The sequence below is a fragment of the Megachile rotundata genome, chromosome 13 (genome assembly GCF_050947335.1).
Source record: "Megachile rotundata isolate GNS110a chromosome 13, iyMegRotu1, whole genome shotgun sequence".
Classification (NCBI taxonomy): domain Eukaryota; kingdom Metazoa; phylum Arthropoda; class Insecta; order Hymenoptera; family Megachilidae; genus Megachile; species Megachile rotundata.
This window is the reverse complement of record NC_134995.1, coordinates 9509426-9534131: the sequence shown is the minus strand read 5'-3', so window position 1 is coordinate 9534131 and position 24706 is coordinate 9509426. Positions and strand designations below refer to the sequence as shown.

General features: G+C 37.8%; 1 protein-coding gene across 1 annotated transcript in view; it reads left to right on the top strand.

Moving 5' to 3' along the window:
* The window catches only part of m (zona pellucida domain-containing protein miniature), a 64507-nt gene extending 39804 nt beyond the window's left edge, over positions 1-24703 (top strand). The window contains exons 3-8 of the mRNA XM_012290004.2: positions 11988-12232; positions 14797-14990; positions 15292-15414; positions 16359-16573; positions 16647-17030; positions 19278-24703. Of these exons, the coding sequence (XP_012145394.2) occupies positions 11988-12232; positions 14797-14990; positions 15292-15414; positions 16359-16573; positions 16647-17030; positions 19278-19841 (1725 nt within the window). The 3' untranslated portion in view covers positions 19842-24703. The remainder of the gene's footprint in view (positions 1-11987; positions 12233-14796; positions 14991-15291; positions 15415-16358; positions 16574-16646; positions 17031-19277) is intronic.
* Positions 24704-24706: the final 3 nt, after the last annotated feature.

The following is a 24706-nucleotide window of genomic DNA, read 5'->3' as shown; positions in this document are numbered from 1 at the left end:
CATATGTGTATACGAATGTTGTAATACATATGTACACATGTGTATACGTATGTTGTAATACATATGTGCATATGTGTACACGTACGATATGTAAATGTACACACATGTAATACATATGTATACATATGAAATTTGATATAAAACATATAGATATCTCTATATTATCAAACATATGTGAGCTTATCTGTACATATGTGTATGTTATATGAACCGAAACATATGTCACTTTAGTCAATTCTGTATGAATTTAAACATGTATCAATCAGTTCAGTCATATATCTTATCATGTCATACAATTCACATATATCAACTAAAACATATATTTGTTCGTGATCATACATCAACTTCAACTTCAACTTCTACTTCAAGTTACATATGTTAACTCGACCATACATCGACTTGATTAACGATGTACCACTCTAGTTATACGTATAACAATTTTCTCTTATCAAATATATATTAATTTTTTCAATCATATATCAATTTCATCATATATCATATAGGACTTACATCAATTCAATCATACATCAATTTATTCATATGCATATCAATGCATATACATGAAATATACTGTATGTAGACATACATACCCACATATGGACATATGTATATTGATTTGTTCGATCACGTATCAAATTGCACGTATCCTAAAATATTCATAGGTTTGATTAATCACACATCAATCCAATCACATGTGTATCGATCTACACATATCACATGTGTATTTGTTCAATCATACATGAATTTTCTCAAAATACACATGTGTTTCAATACCAATATATTCAGTCACATATGAACCTCACCCCAAATCACATTACATACGCCACCTAAATTACACATGCATTCAACCAATCACACATGGACCTAATCACACATCAATTAAAACAACGTATCAAATGAGAGTATTAATTTGTACAAGACAGTGAAGACAAATATTTTCCTATCATCTGCAGAATTTAATGGAGTCAAGATAATCCCGATTTAATTTAATCTGAACGATTTCGTCTGGCATCTTTCGCGGATCCACAATTATCCTGTAGGATCTATTGGACGTCTTGTAAATCAAAAGGAACAGGAAGGAAATCGTTCGGATGACGTATCTCGGTACGAGTAACGCGGAGACGGAAGCATAAATTTGCTTGGCGCGAGCACGCGAGAGGACGACGCGTTTCCTGCGCGAAGCCGCAATAAGAGCTCTCACTCGACAGACGCAATAACGTCGTGGGGGCAATAGGTTGTGCAGGGGTCCTGAATAACTTTCCGGGGAAGCAGGTGCCGAGGGAATAAGAGGAAAAGAAGGTCGTAAGACACGCGTAACGGTACCTAGAGTAGGCATGAATATCCGCTTGCAAGCTGTCGCGTCTCCCGCTGCGTCATCGCATTGTCATCGGGCTATGACGAATTTTTCATTAGCCGCCATTTCGGGACCGCGGGATTTCTTTCACGGACTTTCTATCGCCTCTTTCTTCGATTTCCCGTTCTTATGGATTGATGAAATGTCGGCTGATGGATGGCAGATTCATTTCTGTGGATTGGGGTGACTAGGATATTGTGGTATAGGGATATATGGATTTAGGATACAGGGAGTTAGGATACAGGGAGTTAGGATACAGGGAATTAGGATACAGGGCTTTAGGATACTGGGAGTTACGGTACAGGGAATTAAGAATCTACTCACTTAAGAATTTGGGAAGTTGCTAATTTAAGAATATAGGAATTTTGGAATTTTGGAAGATTCCCAAATTTCATATTCTAAAAATTCCCTAGATCTCACAATTGCCAAAATTACCAATTCTTGAAATTCCCTGGATCTCATAAGTTTCCAAATTCCCCAGATCTCACAAGTTCCCAAATTCTCAAAATTCCCTAGATCTCACAAGTTTCTTTGTCCTCGAATTTCCAAATCCTCAAATCCCTAATTCTCGAAATTCCCTAGATCTCCCGAATTCTCAAAATTCCTTAGATCTCCCAAATTCCCGAATTCCCAAAATTCCCTAGATCTCCCAAATTCTTCAAATTCTTTAGATCTCACAAATTCGCTAATTCCCATTTCTCGAAATTCCCTAGATCTCACAAATTCCCATAGTTCTCACATTCCCTAATCTTCAGGTCCTCAAATTCCCAAAATTCTCGAAATTCCTCAAGTCCCCAAATCCCCAAACGCGAGGACGTTCGCATTTTCATCCACACTCGTCGAATAATCGCGAAGCCCGATAAAAAGGAGACATCCGAATGCAGGGGTTCGTCAAAGCCCGTATTGGCATCTACTTACAATTTCGAAGAACGCGAGTTGCTCGTCACGGGCATATAGAAGCGCACGGCATGAACGAAGAGAAGAAGAGGAAGCTGTTTCCGCGTGTCACGAGCAGCACAAAGAGAGACGGGCATTAGTATTCGAACGCCAGAAGAGCCACGATGGGAAACTCAGCTATCGGCATGCTACGCGTTCGAATAACTCAGAATACTGATACACTAGCAGTTGTAACGAACTGGCGTGGAATCGTAAAGGCTACAGGTACAACGCGAATTGCTTCCGCCTGCGGAGTGTAATATAAATATCGTTCTTGCCATTCGTTTCACGTGCGGGAGCACGAGCGCATTGTCTTTCTTTGATAGATCGCCGAGAAAACGCCGCGATTGTCGCCTCACGTGTAAAAAATAAAAAAAGAAAATCAAGAAAAAAAATAAAAAAAATAAAATGAAAGTAAAATCGAGGAAAACACTAAAAAAATAAAATCAAGGAAAAAATAGCAAAAAATAAAATCAAGGAAAATTTAAAAAATAATAAAATCAAGGAAAAACTTAAAAAAAATAAAATCAAGGAAAAATAATTAAAAAATAATAAAATCAAGGAGAAAATAAAAAAATCAAGGAAAGAATAAAAAAAGGAAAAAATTTGTTCAATAATAAAATCAAGGAAAAAATAAAAAGAGGAACAAATTTGTTCAAAAATAAAATCAAGGAAAAAATAAAAAGAGGAAACAATTCGTTCAAAAATAAAATCAAGGAAACAATAAAAAGAGGAAAAAATTTGTTCAAAAATAAAATCAAGGAAAAAAAATGAAATAATTTACATTACATAAAATTTACATTAGTTTCCTTAAATTTGTAAATTGATCAGAATAATTTCATAACGAAATACGTCCGCCAATTATATATCCATTAAGCATCTCTCTTAATTAACTCAGCAAAATTATATTCAGCATTCGCTGTCTGAATATTCATTCAATCGAAGGTTCGATTATCTAAACCGCGGTAGGTACGCGAATAATTAAGTACAAATTCAGAATACAAACCGGTCTTACAGGAGCATAATATCTTCGAGACAAAGTGCAGTGGTAGTAATTATAGCAAATAATTATGAGCAGTTAAGAGACGTAACAGTGCAACTACATTAACGACGTAATAAAATTTCGATCTTATGCGTGCTTAATGTCGCGTGCGTTTCGAATAATGAAACAGGGTAATGATGGTAACCTTTATATTTCGGAGTGTTTGAGACTTCTGAAAAATAAGATGGAGTGATGTTAAACTAATGTGGGTATAATTTTCAAAAATTTTTAATTTCGAATTGGCAAATTTTAATGTTTGTAAAACTCTGAACTATTGATTCTACAAAAGTTACTAGAATTTCTAAGTTACTAGATTATTAACCTGTAGTTGCAAGATTTCTAATTCTCAAAATTCGGTAGAGCTCATAAATTTCCTAAATCCTCAAATCCATAATTCTGAAAATTCCCTAGATCTCCGAAATTTTTTAATTCCTCAAATCCATAATTCTAAAAATTCCCTGGAACTTTTAAATTTCCAAATTCCCTAGATTCCACAAGTTTCTAAGATCACTTTCCAAATCTCAAAATCCCTAATTCTTGAAATTCCCTTGATCTCTCAAATTCCGATATTCTCAAAATTCCCTAGATCTCACAAATTCACAAATTTTCTGGATGTCAGAAGTTTCTGAGTTTTCAAATATCTCTTCCAAATTCCTAAATCTCTAATTCTCCAAATCTCCAAATCTCCAAATTTCCAAATCTGCAAATCTCTAATTCTCCAAAACTCCAAAACTCCAAATCTCCAAATCTCCAAATCTCCAAATCTCTAAATCCCCAAATCTCCAAATCTTCGAATATCCAAATCTCCAAATCTCCAAATCCCTAAATCAACAATTCTTCAAGTCCCCATATCTCCAAATTCCCAAATCCCAAAATCTCCAATTCTTCAAATCCCCAAATCTCCAAATCCCCAAATCCCAAAATCCCAAAATCTCCAATTCTTCAAATCCCCAAATCCCCAAATCCCCAAATCCCCAAATCCCCAAATCCCCAAATCCCCAAATCCCCAAATCCCCAATCCCCAAATCATCAAGTCCTCAAATCCCCAAATCCCCAAATTCCCCATTCCTTAAACTCCTAACCCCTTGAATCCCTAAATCTCCAAATCTCTAAACCTCCAAATTCCCAAATCCCCATAACAAAGAACATCGAAAAATCTCCCGTACCATCCGATTCTCGATCATCGACCGTTGGCTCAGCACGGCAGACGACGTCGAAACAAAAACGGGGCTCAACTCGCTCGTTCGCATGCTCTAAGACGCACACAACCGCGTGGCCCGCGTACGCCAGGTGCGTAATCATTTCTAATGAAACGTTGTCATTTAACAGTGCGATTGTAAGAGCGCAGAAACTTGTTTTCACTTGCGCGAAAAACGTCGACCGTTAATGCAGCGGTAAAGACGCCTCTCCCGTTACAGCATTGCGCGGGCATCGCTGGCCACGCGGGGAACACCTTTCCTTCGGCGATGCGAGCCTCACGTGAGCGTACGTGTCGCGGATTTTCTGCGACTCGTCGTCCTGGCTATTCGAGCTGAGACGCCCAAACACGTAACGAAAGAATGCACCGGGAACGCGGAGCCAGATTTCTAGAAATGCACACGGTACGCGTCCTAATATCCGGACAGGGCCGTCTCTATTTTCTGAGGTGCCCCGGACATTCTATAGGGACTGCAAAAAATTTTATTTTACTAGTTATATGTATTTTGTTTTAATCTCGAAACAATTGAGTTTGAGACAATATTTAGTACATATTTGAGTAAATGTATGATCTTATAAGTGTATGATCTTATGATCTTATAAATTGTATTATAATTTCCAGACGCACAAATTCCTAATTCTCAAAATTCCCATGATCTCATAAATTTCTAAATTACTAATACTAAAAATTTCCTAGATCTCATATGTTTTCAAATTCCCAACACTCAAAATTCCCTAGATCTCATAAATTTCTGAATTCCCTAAATTTCAGAAATTCCCAAATTTTCAAATTTCATAGATCTCGCAAGTCTCCAAATTCTTAAAATTCCATAAATCTCACAAGTCACCAAATTCTCAAAATTTTTTTGGATCGCACAAATTTCCGAATTCTAAAAATTCTCTAGATCTCCGGAGTTCCTAAGTTCCCAAATTGCCAAATCCCCAAATCACTAATTCTCGAAATTCCCTAGATTTCACAGATTTCCAAGATTTCACGAATTCCTAAATTCCTAAATTTCCAAATCCCCCCATCGCTAATTCTCAAAATTCTCTAGATCTCACGAATTCTTAAGTTCCCAAATTTCCAAATCCCTATTTCTTGAAATTTCCCAGATTCCACAAATTTCCATATTCCCTAAATCTCCTAAATTCCCAAATTCTAAAAATTTCCTACATCTCAAGAGTTCCTAAGTTCCCAAATTGCCAAATCCCCAAATCACTAATTCTCGAAATTCCCCAGATTTCACAGATTTCCAAGATTCCACGAATTCCTAAATTCCTAATTTTCCAAATCCCCCAATCGCTAATTCTCAAAATTCCCTAGATCTCACGAAGTCCTAAGTTCCCAAATTGCCAAATTCCTAATTCTCGAAATTCCCTAGATTCCACAAATTTCCAAATTCCCTAAATCTCCTAAATTCGAAAATTCTAAAGATTCCTTAGATCTCACGAATTCCTAAGCTCCCAAATTCCCAAGTCCCTATTTCTCACAATTCTCTAGATTCCACAAATTTCCAAATTCCCTAAATCTCCTAAATTCTAAAATTCTAAAAATTCCCTAGATCTCACGAATTCCTGAGTTCCAAATTTCCAAATCCCTAATTCTCGAAATTCCCTAGAGTCCACAAATTTCCAAATTCTCTAAATCTCCTAAATTCCAAAATTCTAAAAATTCCCTAGATCTCACGAATTCCTAAGATCCCAAATTTCCAAATCCCCAAATCCCCAAATCCCTAATTCCCAAAATTCCGTAGATTCCACAAATTTCCAAATTCTCTAGATCTCACAAATCTCCCAATTCTCAAAATTCCCTAGATCTTACAATCTCCCAAATTCTAAAAATTCCCTAGATCTCACAAACGTGTGAGACAATTTTTAATAAATATTTGACTACAGTCAATGATGATTAAATGGAAATGTAATGTAATTTTTTATTTTTATCTAAAGATTACCTTATAATATTTTATGAAAATATAAAAATGGTGGTTCTAATGACAACCTAACCTATATGCAACTGCAATGGCGTCCTACAATAAGCGTCCTGCAGACGTTCCTGTCCGATCTGTACGATTACGAATCGAGGATATTTCATGGTCATGAATCGAAGCGTTGCATGTGAAAAAAAGTCGGTTTTTACCGTGTTTAATATTCTCCGAAGCGATGCAGCGATCCGCCACGCGATTCCACGTGCGTGGGAAATGTCTGTTTACCTATCGTTCATGCAACGCTCGAAATTTATGATCGAAGAAGAATACCGGTGCCGGCCGCGCGATAGTTATTTACGACAAGGATAATGGTATAATCGAAATTGAAAATAAAGATACGCGAGAGACGAAATTGCCGATAAGGTCGGTTATTCGCGATGCGTGTACAGGAAACGTGGCCGCTGAAAGCTCGTCCATTTGCATTTCGTTGTTAACTGAGATCTCAAACGTTGTATCGTTTCTTTTTTCTCCGCTTCGCCGGATCATAGCACGTTTCGCGGCTTGTTTATTGCGATTCATACGAGAGAATGATCTGGCACGGTGGCTTGTAGTGGGTGTACACACGATCATAACTTCACGATTCACGACGCGAACTATACCTACCCGTGCATGGAACGGTACGTGTAATGAACGACGAATCGTTTGTATAACCAGCCGTTGAATATCTGTTAGCTACGACATAAAACGTCCCACGGCCGTGTAGCGGACGTTTTGCTGGGATTCAGACAAAGTGGAGCCCCATTGAATTTTTAACGCGGTGGACGTGCGGGTCAACGGTGACTGTAACCACATATCTCACTGTGCATTGATGGGACCGACAGCAAATTACTCTGTGAGAAAATTTTCGCTGCAAATGTGGAACAACGCGTTTTCTCGCGATATAGCGTTCCTTTGTATGTGCTAGACAATCTTTGGGAATTTTGCAATTTTTATATTTTTTAATTTTGAGATTCAGCATATGTTGTAACGTTACATGTGTATGTAGTATGTGTTCATATGTGTGTGATGTGTGTATGTGTATATTACACGTGTATGTAATATGTGAGTACATATGTGAGTACATGTGTGTATATATTACATGTGTATTTAATATGTGAACATATGTGAATACATGTGTGTAATGTGTATGCATGTAATATGTGAGTACATATGTATTCATATGTTTGTAATGTGTGTATACATTACATGTGTATGTAACATGTATGCACATATGTGAGTACACGTGTGTAATGTGTGTGAATGTAATATGTGAGTACATATGTGTTCATATGTTTGTAATGTGTGTATACATTACATGTGTATGTAACATGTATGCGCATATGTGAGTATATGTGTGTAATGTGTATGTATGTAATATGTATATACATATGTGAGCATATGTTTGTAATGTGTGTATACATTACATGTGTATGTAACATGTGTGCACATATGTGAGTACATGTATGTAATGTGTGTGTATATCTGTGAATATATGTGTGTAATATACAGTATATATAATATGTATCTACATATGTGTGTATGTATATATTACACATATGTAACAAAACAGTAGTAACATATATGTAAAATATAAAATATTAATACATGAACTGAAACAATAAAATAAAATATAACAATGTGTAAAATAAATCGTTACGTCTTTAATTTAACATACAGCAAATTCGAACGTACAGCATACATCACAGCACTTTTTAATTGTAAACCATAGAGTAATTACCACATAACAGCGTACTGTGAGTCCGCCTGAATTCACACAGTCTAAAATAATTGAACGCGAACTACTGCAAAGTAATTTTCTCAATTAGCGTCAGATTTGTTCCGAATAATTACACGGGTAACGCGATAAACTAGTCCAATGTGTTACGAACAATTTATGAAGACGTATGTTACACGAGCGCAATAAAAATAAATATAAATAATGATATCTGCTGAGTGCAATAGACAGTACGAATTCGTGATTAACATTCTTCTGGTTTAGGATGAAAATTTATGATATTACAGTATTGATTATCAGAGCGTCACTAACGTTAAAATCTCATAACGGTTATATATCCAGGTAATTATATACATATGTATATATACATATATATATATGTATACCGCAATACTTATCATCCTGCCATTCAATCAAATTCGTTTAACACCGACGTGTTATATCGTGAAATTGTATAATTTACCTTCTGCTATATTTAGCTAGTTCTTTAGACCCGTACGTTACGATTTATACGTAGTAGTATTTCTGGAAGGTAAACAGTTAACTTTTCATTTATAAAAATGAAATGTACGTATTTTGTAATGAGATGTGTATTCCTAAATTCTTGGCAAGTGGTATCACTGGATTTTCTGGTTTCCTCTAACGCTAGTTCCAAATGTAATTAGTTTGCAATATATCTAGTGCCAAATATCCGCAAGTACCAATATCCCTAGCCCCAAATACCCTATTTTCCGATATTCTTAGTTCCAAATCTCCCTGGTGCAAAATATTCCTAGATCCAAGTGTTCCTATTTCCAAATATCCCTAGATCCAAACGTCTGTAGTTCCAAATATCCCTAGATCCAAGTGTTCCTAGTTCCAAATATCCCTAGATCCAAACGTCCCTAGTTCCAAATCTCCCTAGATCCAAGTGTTCCTAGTTCCAAATATCCCTAGATCCAAACGTCCCTAATTCCAAACGTCCCTAGTTCCAAATCTCCCTAGATCCAAGTGTTCCTAGTTCCAAATATTCCTAGATCCAAACGTCCCTAATTCCAAACCTCCCTAGTTCCAAATCTCCCTAGATTCAAGTGTTTCTAGTTCCATATATCCCTAAATCCAAGTATTCCTAGTTCCAAATATCCCTAGATCCAAACGTACCTAATTCCAAACCTCCCTAGTTCCAAATATCCCTAGATCCAAGTGTTCCTAGTTCCAAATCTCCCTAGGTTCAAGTGTTTCTAGTTCCATATATCCCTAAATCCAAGTATTCCTAGTTCCAAATATCCCTAATTCCAAATATTCCTAGTTAGAAATATCCCTAGCTCCGAATATTCCTAGTTAGAAATATCCCTAGTTAGAAATAACCCTATTTAGAAATATCCCTAGTTACAAATATCCCTAGTTAGAAATATCCCTAGTTAGAAGCATCCCTATTTAGAAATACCCCTAGTTCCAAATATTCCTAGTTAGAAATATCCCTATTTAGAAATACCCCTAGTTCCAAATATTCCTAGTTAAAAATATCCCTAGTTAGAAATATTTCTAGTCACAAATAAATACATCCCTAAATATCCCTAATTTCAAATTCTCCATATCCCTAGATTGCAACCCCAGTTCCCAATACCCCAGATTCAAACCTCACAATATCTCATATCCCTAGACCGCAATTATCAGCAAAATTAGCAATCATAAATGAAGAAGATACGACTATATTTCTGACAACAGTAAAATCGATGAAGAAGGAGGTAAATGTTTCGTTTAACGATCGGACAAGCTTTAGCACATTTTAAGTTGTAATAAATCGAGATAATGGCACGACCGGGGTCACGATAAATTAACCCGAGGACTAAAATAACCCGAACGGAAGGTCCACTTTGTAAATGATTGATGCGGCCAACGATTTAACCGAAGAAACGCGAAAAAAGTTTTAGTAATGGCTCGCGAAAGTTCACCGTACCTAGCAGCCTGTTCGCCGGCTTTTGTAATTTCCTAGACGACAAGTTAATGAAATCACCGGGCACAGACGCGAATCGTAAAGGTCTTGCTAAACTAGTAATAAATTCCGGACACAATGGCCCGGACACCGTTAACTCTTTGATTTACGCGCGTAACTCCGAGATGCTCGGTTGAACGATATTCATAGGAGGTAACGCTTTACGGTATTTACAGGCAGTTCTATAAGAAACTCCGAGCCACCGGGGAATCACTGCGAGGAAACGTTATTGACGGCTGCGTTTAACGTGCTGTTTATTTGCCAATTGTTTCGCTTACAGGATACATAACACTTAAATTTCTAATGGCTCTTCGATGCAAGTCATACTTTTAGTGAAATTCAAAATTTGCTAACTTCCAAATTCATTGTTGTATATATTTTCTAATCTTGAAATGTAGGCACCGGCAAATTCTGTGTTGCTGTAAGATTGTTATGTGGTATATGGCCACGCGTTATATCGCTACACATTGTGTACATTACCGGCCAACTGTTGCTACACCTTATATACGCACATTTTTTTATCGCGTATTACATTGCTACGAATGAAATTCATGTGCACTAAATTCCCACATGTGGAATTGCTACTCGTGACATTCTCACGCGTGGAATTCCTGCCATTGGAGTTGGGACGCTTGGAATTGCCATGCTTGGAATTGCTACGCGTGAAATTCTTGTGGATGGAATTTTCACGTTTGGAATTGCTACGCGTGGAATTGTCAAGTTTGAAATTCTCATACGTGGAATTGCCGCGCTTGGAATTACTGCCCTTTCGATTGCTACGTTTGGAATTGCCATGCGTGAAATTGCTAGGCTTGGAATTGCTACGCGTGGAATTCTCATACATGGAATTGCCGCGCTTGGAATTGCCGCGCTTGGAATTGCCGCGCTTGGAATTGCCGCGCTTGGTATTGCCGCGCTTGGAATTACTACCCTTTCAATTGCTACGCTTGGAATTGCCATGCGTGAAATTGCCACGCTTGGAATTGCCACGCTTGTAATTCTCATACGTGAAATTGTCACGCTTGGAATTGCCGCGCTTGTAATAGCTACCCTTGGAATTGCCGTGCGTGAAATTGCTACGCTTGGAATTGCCACGCGTGAAATTCTCATACGTGAAATTGTCACGCTTGGAATTGCCGCGCTTGTAATAGCTACCCTTGGAATTGCCATGCGTGAAATTGCTACGCGTGGAATTCTCATACGTGAAATTGTCACGCTTGGAATTGCTACGCTTGTAATTGCTACCTTTGGAATTTCCATGCGTGAAATTGCCTCCCGTGAAATTCCTGTGCGTGGAATTGCCATGAGCGGAATTACTACCCTTGAAATTCCTATGCGTGGAATTGCCATGCATAGAATTACTACCCTTGAAATTCCTATGCGTGGAATTGCCATGCGTGGAATTACTGCCCTTGAAATTCTTCACGCGTAGAATTGCTTTATGTGATATCACCACACATGGAATTGCCACATACTCCTTCACCATCTCCAAAATTATTATGTTATATAACCATGTATGGAATTGTTACATGTTATATCACTCCACATAAAATTTCCTATACATCTCCTCACTATTTTTGCCTGAGAAAACAAAGAGTTACATGATCATAAAAAATAGTGCATATCTGAAAGTTCAAAAATTTTGCGGTAAAAAATTACTGTAAGAATTGCAGTACCGTATGTGGAACGCACAGTAGTCCCATATGTTCTCGTGTTACGTCAGTGAGAAAGGAAGAGAGGTCATCGAGTTCAAGGTGGAAAAATGTATTCTTTCGAATGTACAGGTGGTTGGCTTGAAGAGCGTCGGTAGCAACGGCGACATTTGGCCGCTGGAGAGGCCAGAGGGAATGCCGGCCATACAATCCCTCGAAGTGATGTGCGGAAAGGATCACATGGACGTGCATCTCTCGTTTTCACAACCCTTTGAAGGGATCGTCTCGTCCAAGGGCCAACACGCCGATCCACGATGCGTCTACGTTCCACCGTCTACCGGGCAGACTTTCTTCTCCTTTCGGATAGCTTACGCGAGGTAAGAATGCTGGTCGATGAGACCAGAGCACATTTGAACGTTTCTTGAAATTCGTACATTTTCCTTTCACACATTTTTATTCTGTGGATACGCTGTATACGTGTAGACATGTATGACTAGTAGAACAACTATGACTGTAGAATCTTATATCTCCACGTTCGTCTATTTCCTGCGCCTTCATATTTTTATATCTTTGTTAGCTTGTTAGATTCCTTATATCTTTAAGTCATCGTGCTGTTTCAATATTCAACTATTTCAGCATATTACAATATTACTATTTCATTACACATATGTTCCACATATGTTACATATATGTTACACATATGTTATTTGATTATTCCATTATGCTACTGTATTACAATAATACTAAGTCATCATAATGTTTCGATATTCAATATTTCACCATATTACAATACATATTACTATTTCATTACACATATGTTCCACATATGTTATACATTATGTTATCTGATTATTCCATTATGCTACTGTATTACAATAATACTAAATCATCATAGTGTTTCAATATTCAATTTTTCACCATATTACAATATTACTATTTCATTACACATATGTTCCACATATGTTACACATATGTTATACATTATGTTATCTGATTATTCCATTATGCTACTGTATTACAATAATACTAAATCATCATAATGTTTCGATATTCAATATTTCACCATATTACAATATTACTATTACATTATGCATATGTTCCACACATGTCACACATATGTCATACACGTGTTATACTACAAATTACTAAATGTCTTACTATTTTGTTTATCTGTATCATTTTTGGACTTAAATTTTAATTCCTTTTCACATTATCAAACGTATTCTTGCTACATTAAACGCATCCATCAGCAAATTCGCCCGCCATAATTCCCCTAGATTTGCGGTCACATTACAATCCTAATTAACGACATCAATGTACATATTTCAATTACACACCTGCCATTGCAGAATCATAAAGCGACGCATTTATCATAAAAGATCACCGTTCGTAACAATATCTCTTAACATTTGAACATTTCAACGTAGGATGCGCACACACAGAAATAAAATTAATTAGGGTTCAAATAATTGGCCGTTAAATAACTCCTCGTTAAGCCCGGTTGATTATCCAATTACCCGTTTACCCCGGTCGAGAAACGATAAGTTCCATTCGAAGTCATAACTTAGCAATTCTCCGCGCGATAAATTGCCGAGCGCGATCGATCGTGGGCATTAACGTTTCCACACGCTTTAAATCGTCCGATCGAGCACGGGAGAGGTTGCCCATAAAGATCGTTACACGGATAGACACGATCCAACGAATCGCATATACTGTGCGCTTGCCTGATGAGCTCTAGATATTTACACAGTCGAATTTACCCATTTTGTACGAAAATTAGCTTTAATCCATCACCCTAGCGTAAACTAAAAAAACAGGTAACATATTAACAACACATATGTGTAAAGCACATACGTGTAGAACACATATGTTCGTGCATATGTAGGACACCCTAGCATAAACTAAAAAATAAGTAACACATTAACAACACATATGTGTAAAACACATATGTTTGTGCATATGTAGGACACCCTAGCATAAATTAAAAAATAAGTAACACATTAACAACACATATGTGTTTTACACATATGTTCGTGCATATGTAGGACACCCTAGCATAAACTAAAAAATAAGTAACACATTAACAACACATATGTGTAGAACACATATGTTCGTGCATATGTAGGACACCCTAGTATAAACTAAAAAATAAGTAACACATTAACAACACATATGTGTAGAACACATATGTTCGTGCATATGTAGGACACCCTAGCATAAACTAAAAAATAAGTAACACATTAACAACACATATGTGTAGAACACATATGTTCGTGCATATGTAGGACACCCTAGCATAAACTAAAAAATAAGTAGCACATTAACAACACATATGTGCAGAATACATATGTTCGTGCATATGTGGGACACACATGTCCCAACTCATTAAGGCAAAATCGAATAAAATGCAAACAGCAATTAATTAAAAAAACGTCATTTGAAATTTGGTGAAAATTTAAAAAATTATTAAGGTACTGTCGAACAAAATATAAAAAAAAATCACATATGACGTCGTCCAAAAATTATAGCAAAATACATGAACTTAAAAATGTTCAAATTAAATATAGTTGAAGTATCCAGTTGATAATGAAGGTCCACATTTAGTTAAAAATAAATAACTATGACCTCTATAAATGTCTACAATGTGTCTGTATACATATCTACATGTATACATAGTGATATGAAGACATAAAAACGTAGGATGTAAAAACACAGTAATATAAAAATTTCAAATATGTGATCCACATACATACTTTGGTAGCATCTCCAAATCTCAGAATCAGAAATGACCCATCCATGTTGATCCACGTACAGAAAATACACATTCGACAACCGCACTCGAGAGCACCCCTCAAAGGGTAGAAAGACGGTCCAATCGATGAAGTTGTTAATGAACTTGTAAACTAATACGAGAACCCCGGTTTTGTTCGTTTGATCGCAGATGCGGCACCAAGCCAGACATGCATGGACAATTCTACGAGAATACCGTTGTCGTCCAGTACGACAAGGATTTACTGGAGGTCTGGGACGAGGCCAAACGATTACGATGCGAATGGTTCAACGATTACGAAAAGACCGCCTCGAAACCGCCAATGGTGATCGCGGATCTGGACGTTATACAGTTAGACTTCCGAGGTATAGTAAACGTAACTTGACTAAATAAATTATACAATCCTTTCGCGGAAACGCGACGACACCGATAAATAGGCTAGATATCGGCTTACTTGAAATTCAATTTACGGAGGGATGTCAGTCACATTTTAACGGGCAGCGTTCTCGTGTGTGCAAAGAGTTTAATACGAGGTAAATGATCGCACGGTAACTCGTGTTGCCGCGGTTGACCACAGGTGGAACCGCAGCCGCACCACTTAATTTCACTTTATGCAACAAGTATAAATCGCACCTGACTAGAGCTCCAACGTTCCGTCGGTTTCAGGCGACAACGTGGACTGCTGGATGGAAATACAGCATGGCAAGGGACCTTGGGCACCCCCGGTTTCCGGTATAGTGCCCCTTGGATCCACGCTCACCCTGGTCGTCGCCATAAACGACTATCGAGGTAAAACACACTATTCACACTTGTCGAAGTCGGGAGACAATTGGAAATTGGGTTGGGTGGAAATTGGGTTGGGTGGAAATTGGGTTGGGTGGAAATTGGGTTGGGTGGAAATTGGGTTGGGTGAAAATTGGGTTGGATGGAAATTGGATTGGATCGAAATTGGGTTGGATGGAAATTGGGTTGGGTGGAAATTGGGTTGAGTGGAAATTGGGTTGGGTGGAAATTAAGTTGGATGGAAATTGTGTTGGGTGGAAATTAGGTTGGATGGAAATTAGGTTGGGTGGAAATTGGGTTGGGTGGAAATTGGGTTAGGTGGAAATTCGGTTGGGTGGAAATTGGGTTGGGTGGAAATTGGGTTGGGTGGAAATTGGGTTGGGTGGAAATTAGGTTGGTTGAAAATTGGGATGGGTGGAAATTGGGTTGGGTGGAAATTAGGTTGGGTGGAAATTGAGTTCGGTGGAAATTAGGTTGGGTGGAAATTGGGTTGGTTGAAAATCGGGTTGGGTGGAAATTGGGTGGAGTGAAAATTGGGTTGGTTGAAAATCGGGTTGGGTGGAAATTGGGTTGAGTGGAAATTGGGTTGGGTGGAAATTGGGTTGAGTGGAAATTGGGTTGGGTAGAAATTGGGTTGTTTGAAAATCGGATTAGGTGGAAATTAGGTTGGGTAGAAATTGGGTTGGGTGGAAAATGGGTTGGGTGGAAATTAAGTTGGGTGGAAATTGAGTTGATTGAAAATTGGGTTAGGTGGAAATTCGGTTGGGTGGAAATTGGGTTGGGTGGAAATTGGGTTGGGTGGAAGTTGGGTTAGATAGAAATTTGGTCATCAAATTTTAAACTCAAGATTTACGAAAGATCTGAAGAACGTCCACTTCAAACTAGTAAAGAGAATAAGGGAATTAGATGAGTATGAAACTTGTTCCTAATCGAATAACCTTCTGACACAGGAGAGTTCGACATGCGAGTAAAATCCTGCGTGGCCTCCGACGGAGGAGGACACACGATACAACTGAGCGACGAGTTCGGCTGCGTGCTCAGGCCAAAGATGATCAGCCGATTCCTGAAGGCACGGGGCTCCGACGACCGCGCAACAGTCATCACTTACGCCTTCTTCCACGCGTTCAAGTTCCCCGACGCGTTGAGCGTCCACATCAAGTGCAAGGTAATAGATGTTCATATTCCCAAGAATGTCAATATTTGACGTCGGGTGATGACGAGTTTCGATCAATGTCAAGGTCGAGATCTGTCGTCACGGGTGTCTGGATCACTGTCAGCTCAGCGGATCCGTCGGCCACTACATCCAGGAGCGAAAGGATCAGATACGACCGCAGTACCCGCAGACCACGGCGCCGCCCATCGTTCACAGCAACGACGACAACAACAGCGCGGACAAGATTAACGAAAACGTGGGAGGAGCTGAACAGGCTGACGGTTCCCTTTACGATGATATCATTCAGGATGGCGACGAGATGACCTCGATAGGGGGGCATTTTCTAGGGGTCGAGAAGTCGGTGCCGAAGGCTCAGGCGCAGACTAGTAACCGGCTACCAGCGCCGGTTGTCGAGACACCGAGTGAAGAGGCGCATCAGGAGGATGGAGATCTTAGCAGACCATTTTTAGTAAATATATTTTGGATACTAACTTTCTTTTGGCTTGATAAGTCTTTCGGGTACTAACACCTTGACAATTTTGTGGGACTCGATATAGTTTGCTTGGGATTGGAGGATGGAACCAATATGGCGGATTAGGGAAACTTTCGATGTTATATATATATTCAAAATTTATTAATGTCAAGATGATAATACATAAGGTTTGTCGTTGTTAAATTAATGATTCAAATAGGGAGAATATTTGTGGGGAATAGTTGAGATGTTAAGTAATGAAGACATTCTTTAATAGTTCTTTTATTATTGTAAGTGGAATACTGTTTGTACAGTGACCAGTCCGCCATTTTGATTAGTTCACGCGCTGACCGCTAGAGACGCTTATTTTTATACCCTACTTTTATTTTACTAAACAGAAGATTAACTAAGAAACTTACATTTAAAAGCTTCATTTTACTTTACAAAATTATTTATTTCTAAATTGTTACTACTGACAAAATTACAAGAAGATAAATATCAAAATCACTAGTACACAAAATCGATTGTGAAAGTGTTAATACATTAACTACTTAAATCCCTCAAATTCTTAATTCACTTAAAGCTTTCACTTTAACAGTCCTATTAAAGTCCAGTTATCAACACAACCACAATGTTAACAGAATATAATTTAAACAAAAATAATTGTTCTTTAAATTATCTGGTAATCACAAATGATCTCTAAAAATATCAAATAAAAAGTTCTTTAAATTAAAATCGATAAAATTTGTCAAGGTACGGACTGTAAGTTGCATTAAGAGTGTAATTCGATATTACAAGACAAGAAGTTAAATTAAGGTCGTAATGCCGGTCACTTACGATCATCAGGACAGTTAATTGAAGATCCAGGTTCATATCTCGATCCATTAACTGTTAAAGTACTGGGGGGCGGATATATGCGTCGAGCAAAAACAACCGCTGTGGCCTAAATACACCTTCGTACGTTCTGAATGATACGTTTGATGCGGTCTAATGTTATATAGACGCATTTCATAATGCTTAGGTACCTAACTACCGTTTCGATTATGAGTTTAAAAAAATTTACCTTCACTTCTGAGTGTGGGGTGATTTTTAGCGGGTGTTTAGTAAATTGGGACTTGGGAAATTGGGAAACTGGGAAATTGGGACTAAGTGGGACTTGATTTTGGGACTGAACGTTCGGATTTTTGAGGTTTAGGGATTTTGAAAGTTTGACACTTTGGGGTTTAGGGAGTTTGGAATTTTGGGACTGTTCAGATTTTGGGACTTTCTTACTTTGGATTTTGGGACTGTTCAAATTTTAGGACTTTCACACTTTGGAATTTGGGGACTGATCAAATTTTGGGACTTTCATACTTTGCAATTTTGGGACTTTCAAACTTTGGAATTTGGGGACTGATCAAATTTTGGGACTTTCATACTTTGGAATTTTGGGACTTCAAAGCTTTAAGACTGTTCAAATTTTGGGACTTTCACACGTTGGAATTTGGGGACTGATCAAATTTTGGGACTTTCATACTTTACAATTTTGGGACCATCAAACTTTGGAATTTGGGGACTGATCTAATTTTGAGACTTTCATACTTTGGAATTTTGGGACTTTCAAACTTTGAGACTGTTCAAATTTTGGAACTTTCACACTTTGGAATTTGGGGACTGTTCAAATTTTGGGCCTTTTTTACTTTGGAATTTTGGGACTTCAAAACTTTGATTCAAACTTTGGGACTTTCTTACTTTGGAATTATGGGACTTTCACACTTTGGAATTTTAGGACTTTGAAACCTTAGGACTGTTCAGACTTTGGGACTTCTCCACTTTGGAATTTTGGGTCCTTGAAAACTTAGTACTTTTATACTATGCAATTTTGGGACCTTGACACTTTGTGACTTCTGGAGTTTGAAATTTTGGGTCCTTCCAACTTTAAGACTTAAGGATTTTGAAATGTTGGGACCTTGAGTCTTTAGAACTTCTAACTTGTACAATTTTAGAGTTTGTTAATTTTACAACTTTGGGACTTAGGGACTACCAAATTGCACAATTTGGGACCTCAGAATTTATAAACATTTTGAAGACTAAAGCACTGCAAGTTTAAAATTCCAAAACTTCAAGACCTTATTCCTTTGGAATTTTAATTTTAAAGTGGTTTTAATTGCATATCAGACTGGGCCCACTAGAGCCCCGATAGCAGGGAATTATCAAGCTATCTCCTCCTAAAAAACACCTGTAAACCTAAAATCCTTCTTTCAGGAGCCTCCAAGAGTAACGCGATACGAGGGTGAGCCAGACCAGTTCCCGCACGGTCCCCGCAACCTGGAGGGCGACAGTGCAATCCCTGTAACGCCTCTATCACCAGCGAACGGCCGACGAAAGCGTTCGGTGGTGGTGTCCGACCGAAAGACCCGCAGCGCCGACGTCGGTGTGAGCGGCCTATACGAGGTGATCTCCGAGGCTGATTTGGCCTTCAGCCCGGACACTCACGCGGAGGCGGTGACCGTCTTCCAAGGTAGAATCCGCGAGGAAGTGGTTTATGGTATCTGCCTGCCGATGCCCGGTTTCAGCGCGTTGTTCATCGTGGTGGCGCTCTCCGCGGTCGTTTCCGCTCTCGTAGCCGGCGCGATGCTGCACCGGCTGCAGGCGCAGCGCGAGGCTGCCGACAGCAGAAAGAACAATAGAGCAGTGCACTCGACCAACGGTTGGCTACCTTACGGGTTGCTGCGCGTACGTTGCACGGCGAGACCAGCTCATCCGGAACAAATTCAACAAAAACAAACGAATCCAGTCGCCACGAGCCCCGCGGTCGAGAGAGGTTGACGATTCGTGGACTTTTACGCTACGACTGTGTGTGTGACGCTCCACGAAAGACAATGTGCAATAATACGCTGTACAAAGTATTTTAAGTGCGTTCTATCACGCGCGACAATATTTCGTTGATCACCATTAAGTCGCTTGATTACGTCGGGACGGATGGGAGGTTGACCTAACTGGAACGTGAACTGTTTTTGGAATGTACGCCTGATGAGAAGTCTGATGGAGGGGCACAGTCGCAGGGATTTAACTGTAACTTTGGTCGAGCTAAGGAGACTGAAATTGGGGAGCTTGCAATTGTGCTCGAAGGACTTCTTGTGAAGCGTGCGGTTGGATTGAAAGGGAGGGATGTGTATCTATTTTTAGTGGGCTTATGGGGAATTTAGGGTAGAGTCTTGATAATTGAGAATGGAAGTTAATATGTATGCAATCGTTGAGATTTGTGTAGTTAACGAAATCAGTTACTTTATATTAAATATATAATTATGTAGGAACCGCATAGTATTTAAGAAAAATATAAGAAAAGTATTTATTATAAAAATATGTCTATTGGTAAACAGAGTTGTCTACATGTATCAGTAAGGTTAGGGGTTTGTCACTGAGATGCATTTAAAAATTTAATATTTTTATGTGTGTCTTTGTGAGCTTGGAAATTTTATAGCTGAAAAATTTTATTGTTCAATATTTGTAAACATCTAAATTTGCAGTTGTTCAGTTTTGCAAGTTTGGAAATTAAGAATTAAGAAGAATTGATGAATTGATGAATTGATGAATTGATCAATTGACGAATTGATGAATTGATGAAATGATGAAATGATGAATTGATGAATTGATGAATTGCTGAACTGATGAACTAATGAACTAATGAACTGATGAATTGATGAATTGATGAATTGATGAATTGACGAATTGATGAATTGATCAATTGATGAACTGATGAACTGATGAACTGATGAATTGATGAATTGATGACTTGATAAATTGATGAATTGATGGATTGATGAATTGATGGATTGATGAATTGATGAATTTATAAACTATTAAATTAAAGAATTGATAAATTAATAAACCATTAAGTTGATGAATTGATACATTGATAAGTTATGAAATGAAATAAATAAATAATTGAAAAATTGATAAATTAATAAACTGAGGGATTGGAAAATTGAAATATTGAAAATTGAGTAGTTAAATAATTAAAAAGTTTAAGAATTGAAAAATGGAAAAATTGAAGATAGAGTAATTGAATAATTGAATAATTGAAAAATTGTAAAGTGAAAGGTTGAGTAAATGAATGATTGAAAAATTGAAAAATTGAAGATAGAGTAATTGAATAATTGAATAATTGAATAATTGAAAAATTGTAAAGTTAAAGGTTGAGTAATTGAATGATTGAAAAATTGAAGATAGAGTAATTGAATAATTGAATAATTGGATAATTGAATAATTGAAAAATTGTAAAGTTAAAGATTAAGTAACTGAATGATTGAAAAATTGAAAAATTCAAAAGTTGAGGATTGAGTAATTGAATAATTGAACACTTGAGTAATGAAATAATTGAAGAGTTGAAAAATAATTGAGCAATAGAGTAACTGAGTAATCGAATAATTGTATACTTACAAAACTCATAACTTAACAATTTTAAATGTCTGAAATTTGCAACCTAAAAGGTTCCACTTCAACGTTCATCTCTTTCTTCCTCGCTTCACTTACAGTTCACGCTCCAGATAGATTATAGCTCAATGGTCAGAAACCATTGAGTTATGCCATGCTTGAAAAGAAGGGGAAGGGCGATAGGTATAAAAGTGCATTTATGTAGTCTAATCAAGTTCACAGTTAACGTCATAAAAAGCAAAATAACACGACACATCAAATATTTATTTTAGTATAAAAACGTGCTACTAGTATCTATTTTATAAAATTGAGATATTAGCAGAGGTTTTGAGTAATCGCAAATTTTAATTTGCGAATCTTTTGTCAAAAATTTGTGACTTAAATCGTTCCCCTCTGCATCCGTCACTGCCTAGGCTCAATATTGAGGTGTCTCCCTCTGCGAGACGAATCTCTCGATTTAAGGCGGTCTTCATTCAATGAATTTCGTAAACGAAAACATTGTAATTATTATTCGTTTTCTTTTTTATATCTGAGAGGCAATTGTTGGTATTGGGTAAGTAAGGAGCATAATAACGATAATCGTTGTAGGATAAATTCCGAAATAACGGTGTTCAAGCACTGTGGATATTGTAAAAATATCGTTTATACTGTTTAAGAACCCTGTTCGATATTAGATCGAGTCAATAAGGGGAGACGGAGGCGCTGGATACGTGTCTTTTTCCTTAGACAATTCGAAAAGGAACGTATTGATAAGTTTTTACGAGTCTGTAGAATACTTTCGCGGTTCTCCACGTTTGTTATTTAATATCGAATTAACTAGAGGTGCTGCTGGTTGTAGTAAAAAGAGCTATAATATCGATATTACTAATTAATGTATCCCAAGTTTCATCGAAATCGGGACTCATCGAATAAATATTTTAAAAGAAAATAATCATTTTATTAATTGAAGTATTGAAAATTTTGAGTCTATTAAAACGTTTCATTCTTGCTCAAAATGTATATTAAGTTTTCTATTTTCATAGTTTATAAATCCTGTATAATTAATGTGTATAAAGCAGAGTTGGGCATTATTCAACCTTTCTCAAATTTTATACAATCTTATGTATAAACCTTAAACATTCCACTCTCTTAAATTTATGTCTACATAAATTCAAATTGTCAAATTATTGGAATAATGCCGAACTGTGGTGTAACTTAGATTAAGAGCGTTCGTCAATATTTGACGAATCTTTGAGCGCGACTCCACTGGCCGCCATTTTGAATCGCGGAGTGCAACAAGTCGTGGAAGCGATAATAATCCATTATACCATAAAACCGCTGTATTAATTCGCTATAAAGCAGTCCTGGCGTGAAACGTAATTCCGCGTTTTATCGCGCAATTTAAAAAGCACTCCGACCCTTTTAAGCACTGCAAATTTATTTATACGGCGACGTAAGTGTCGAACGACCATTTTGTTATGAATCGACAGCGCGCCAAAATACACTTGTCGCGTTTCATTATAGAAATTCGATATCGAGGTATCGCTGACACCAAATGAAAACATTTGCATTTACAGCGTCTCTATAGATAGCCTTAGAGAGACTACAGCTTATACGAGGACAAGACAAGCTCAAATTTCTATCGTTTTTTAAATATGTATGTTAGGTTAGATCAACGAGGATTTGCATTTAACCTCCCGATAGCTAACACTGTCGATAGTTATACGTTATTATAAATAAAGAGTAATCGATTATTTTATTTAAAAACCAAAATAATGTTCGCCTTGAAGGTTATGTATCATACCCATTGTTTTTATTTCTCTGTAGGTTAGAGGTAACGATCGATCTGGGCTTTTTCGAATCTAGGATATTTAAGAATTTTTAGAATGTAACGCACGTTTAAACGTCCAGGAAGACGTTTAATACTATGGACGGGATTCTGTAGTCGCCGATCCTAAAACACCACGTATACGTAATTATAAATAATAAAGGAGCGTATATTTGAGAAATATTTATGTTAAATGCGAGAAGCAATCATGTGAGGCTTCCTTGTTATTTCTTCATTTTTATACATGTCTTTGTAATTAAAGATGCGGTTTGGAGCCAAACGTGAACGATAATTGTAACGCGTTTACAAATATACAGGGTGTCTCACAACTTGTGTAACTCTTGGAAAGGGGTGATAGAGAACGTAATTCTAGACAAAATTTCCCTTTGCAAAAATGGGCTCCGAAGCTTCGTTTTTGAATTATTGAGGAAAACCACGGACACGTTGAAATGGGGGAGTAGAGAATATAACGCGTGGAATTACGCCGCGTGGAGATTCAACGCGTGGAAATACGGGGCGTAGGGGATATGACGCGTGGAAATACGGAGCGTAGAGAATACAAAGCGTGAAATTACAACGCGTGGAAATGGGGGAGTAGAGAATATAACGCGTGGAATTATGACGCGTGGAAATAGAGGGCGTAGGGAACATAATGCGTGGAATTACGCCGCGTGGAAATACGGGGCGTAGGAGATATGACGCGTAGAAATACAAAGCGTAAAATTACAACGCGTAGAAATGGGGGAGTAGAGAATATAACGCGTGGAATTACGACGCGTGGAAATAGGGGGCGTAGGGAATATAATGCGTGGAATTACGCCGCGTGGAGATTCAACGCGTGGAAATACGGGGCGCAGGGGATATGACGCGTGGAAATACGAAGCGTAGAGAATACAAAGCGTGAAATTACAACGCGTAGAAATGGGGGAATAGAGAATATAACGCGTGGAATTACGACGCGTGTAAATAGGGAGCGTAGGGAATATAATGCGTGAAATTACGCCGCGTGGAGATTCAACGCGTGGAAATACGGGGCGCAGGGGATATGACGCGTGGAAATACGAAGCGTAGAGAATACAAAGCGTGAAATTACAACGCGTGGAAATAGGAAGAGTAGAGAATATAACGCGTTCCGCCTCTATACTCGAAGCTGCGCTCTCGCATCTGCGCATGCATAATCCTCGCGCTCCGATTGGTCCGTGTTTTTCCTTAATAATTCAAAAACGGAGCTTCAAACCCCATTTTCGCAAAGGGAAATCTTATTCAGAATCGCGTCAGCTACCCCCCATTTCAGTGACCTACGCTAATTGCGAGACACCCTGTATCGAGGCAAGGATTAAGAATAGCGACGTGGCAAACTGCTTCGAGCGAAAGGAAAAGAAAGAGAATTGTTAATCGAGGTTTTTATTTAACATGAATGGTAATGCCAATAAATGTATTTACAGGACCT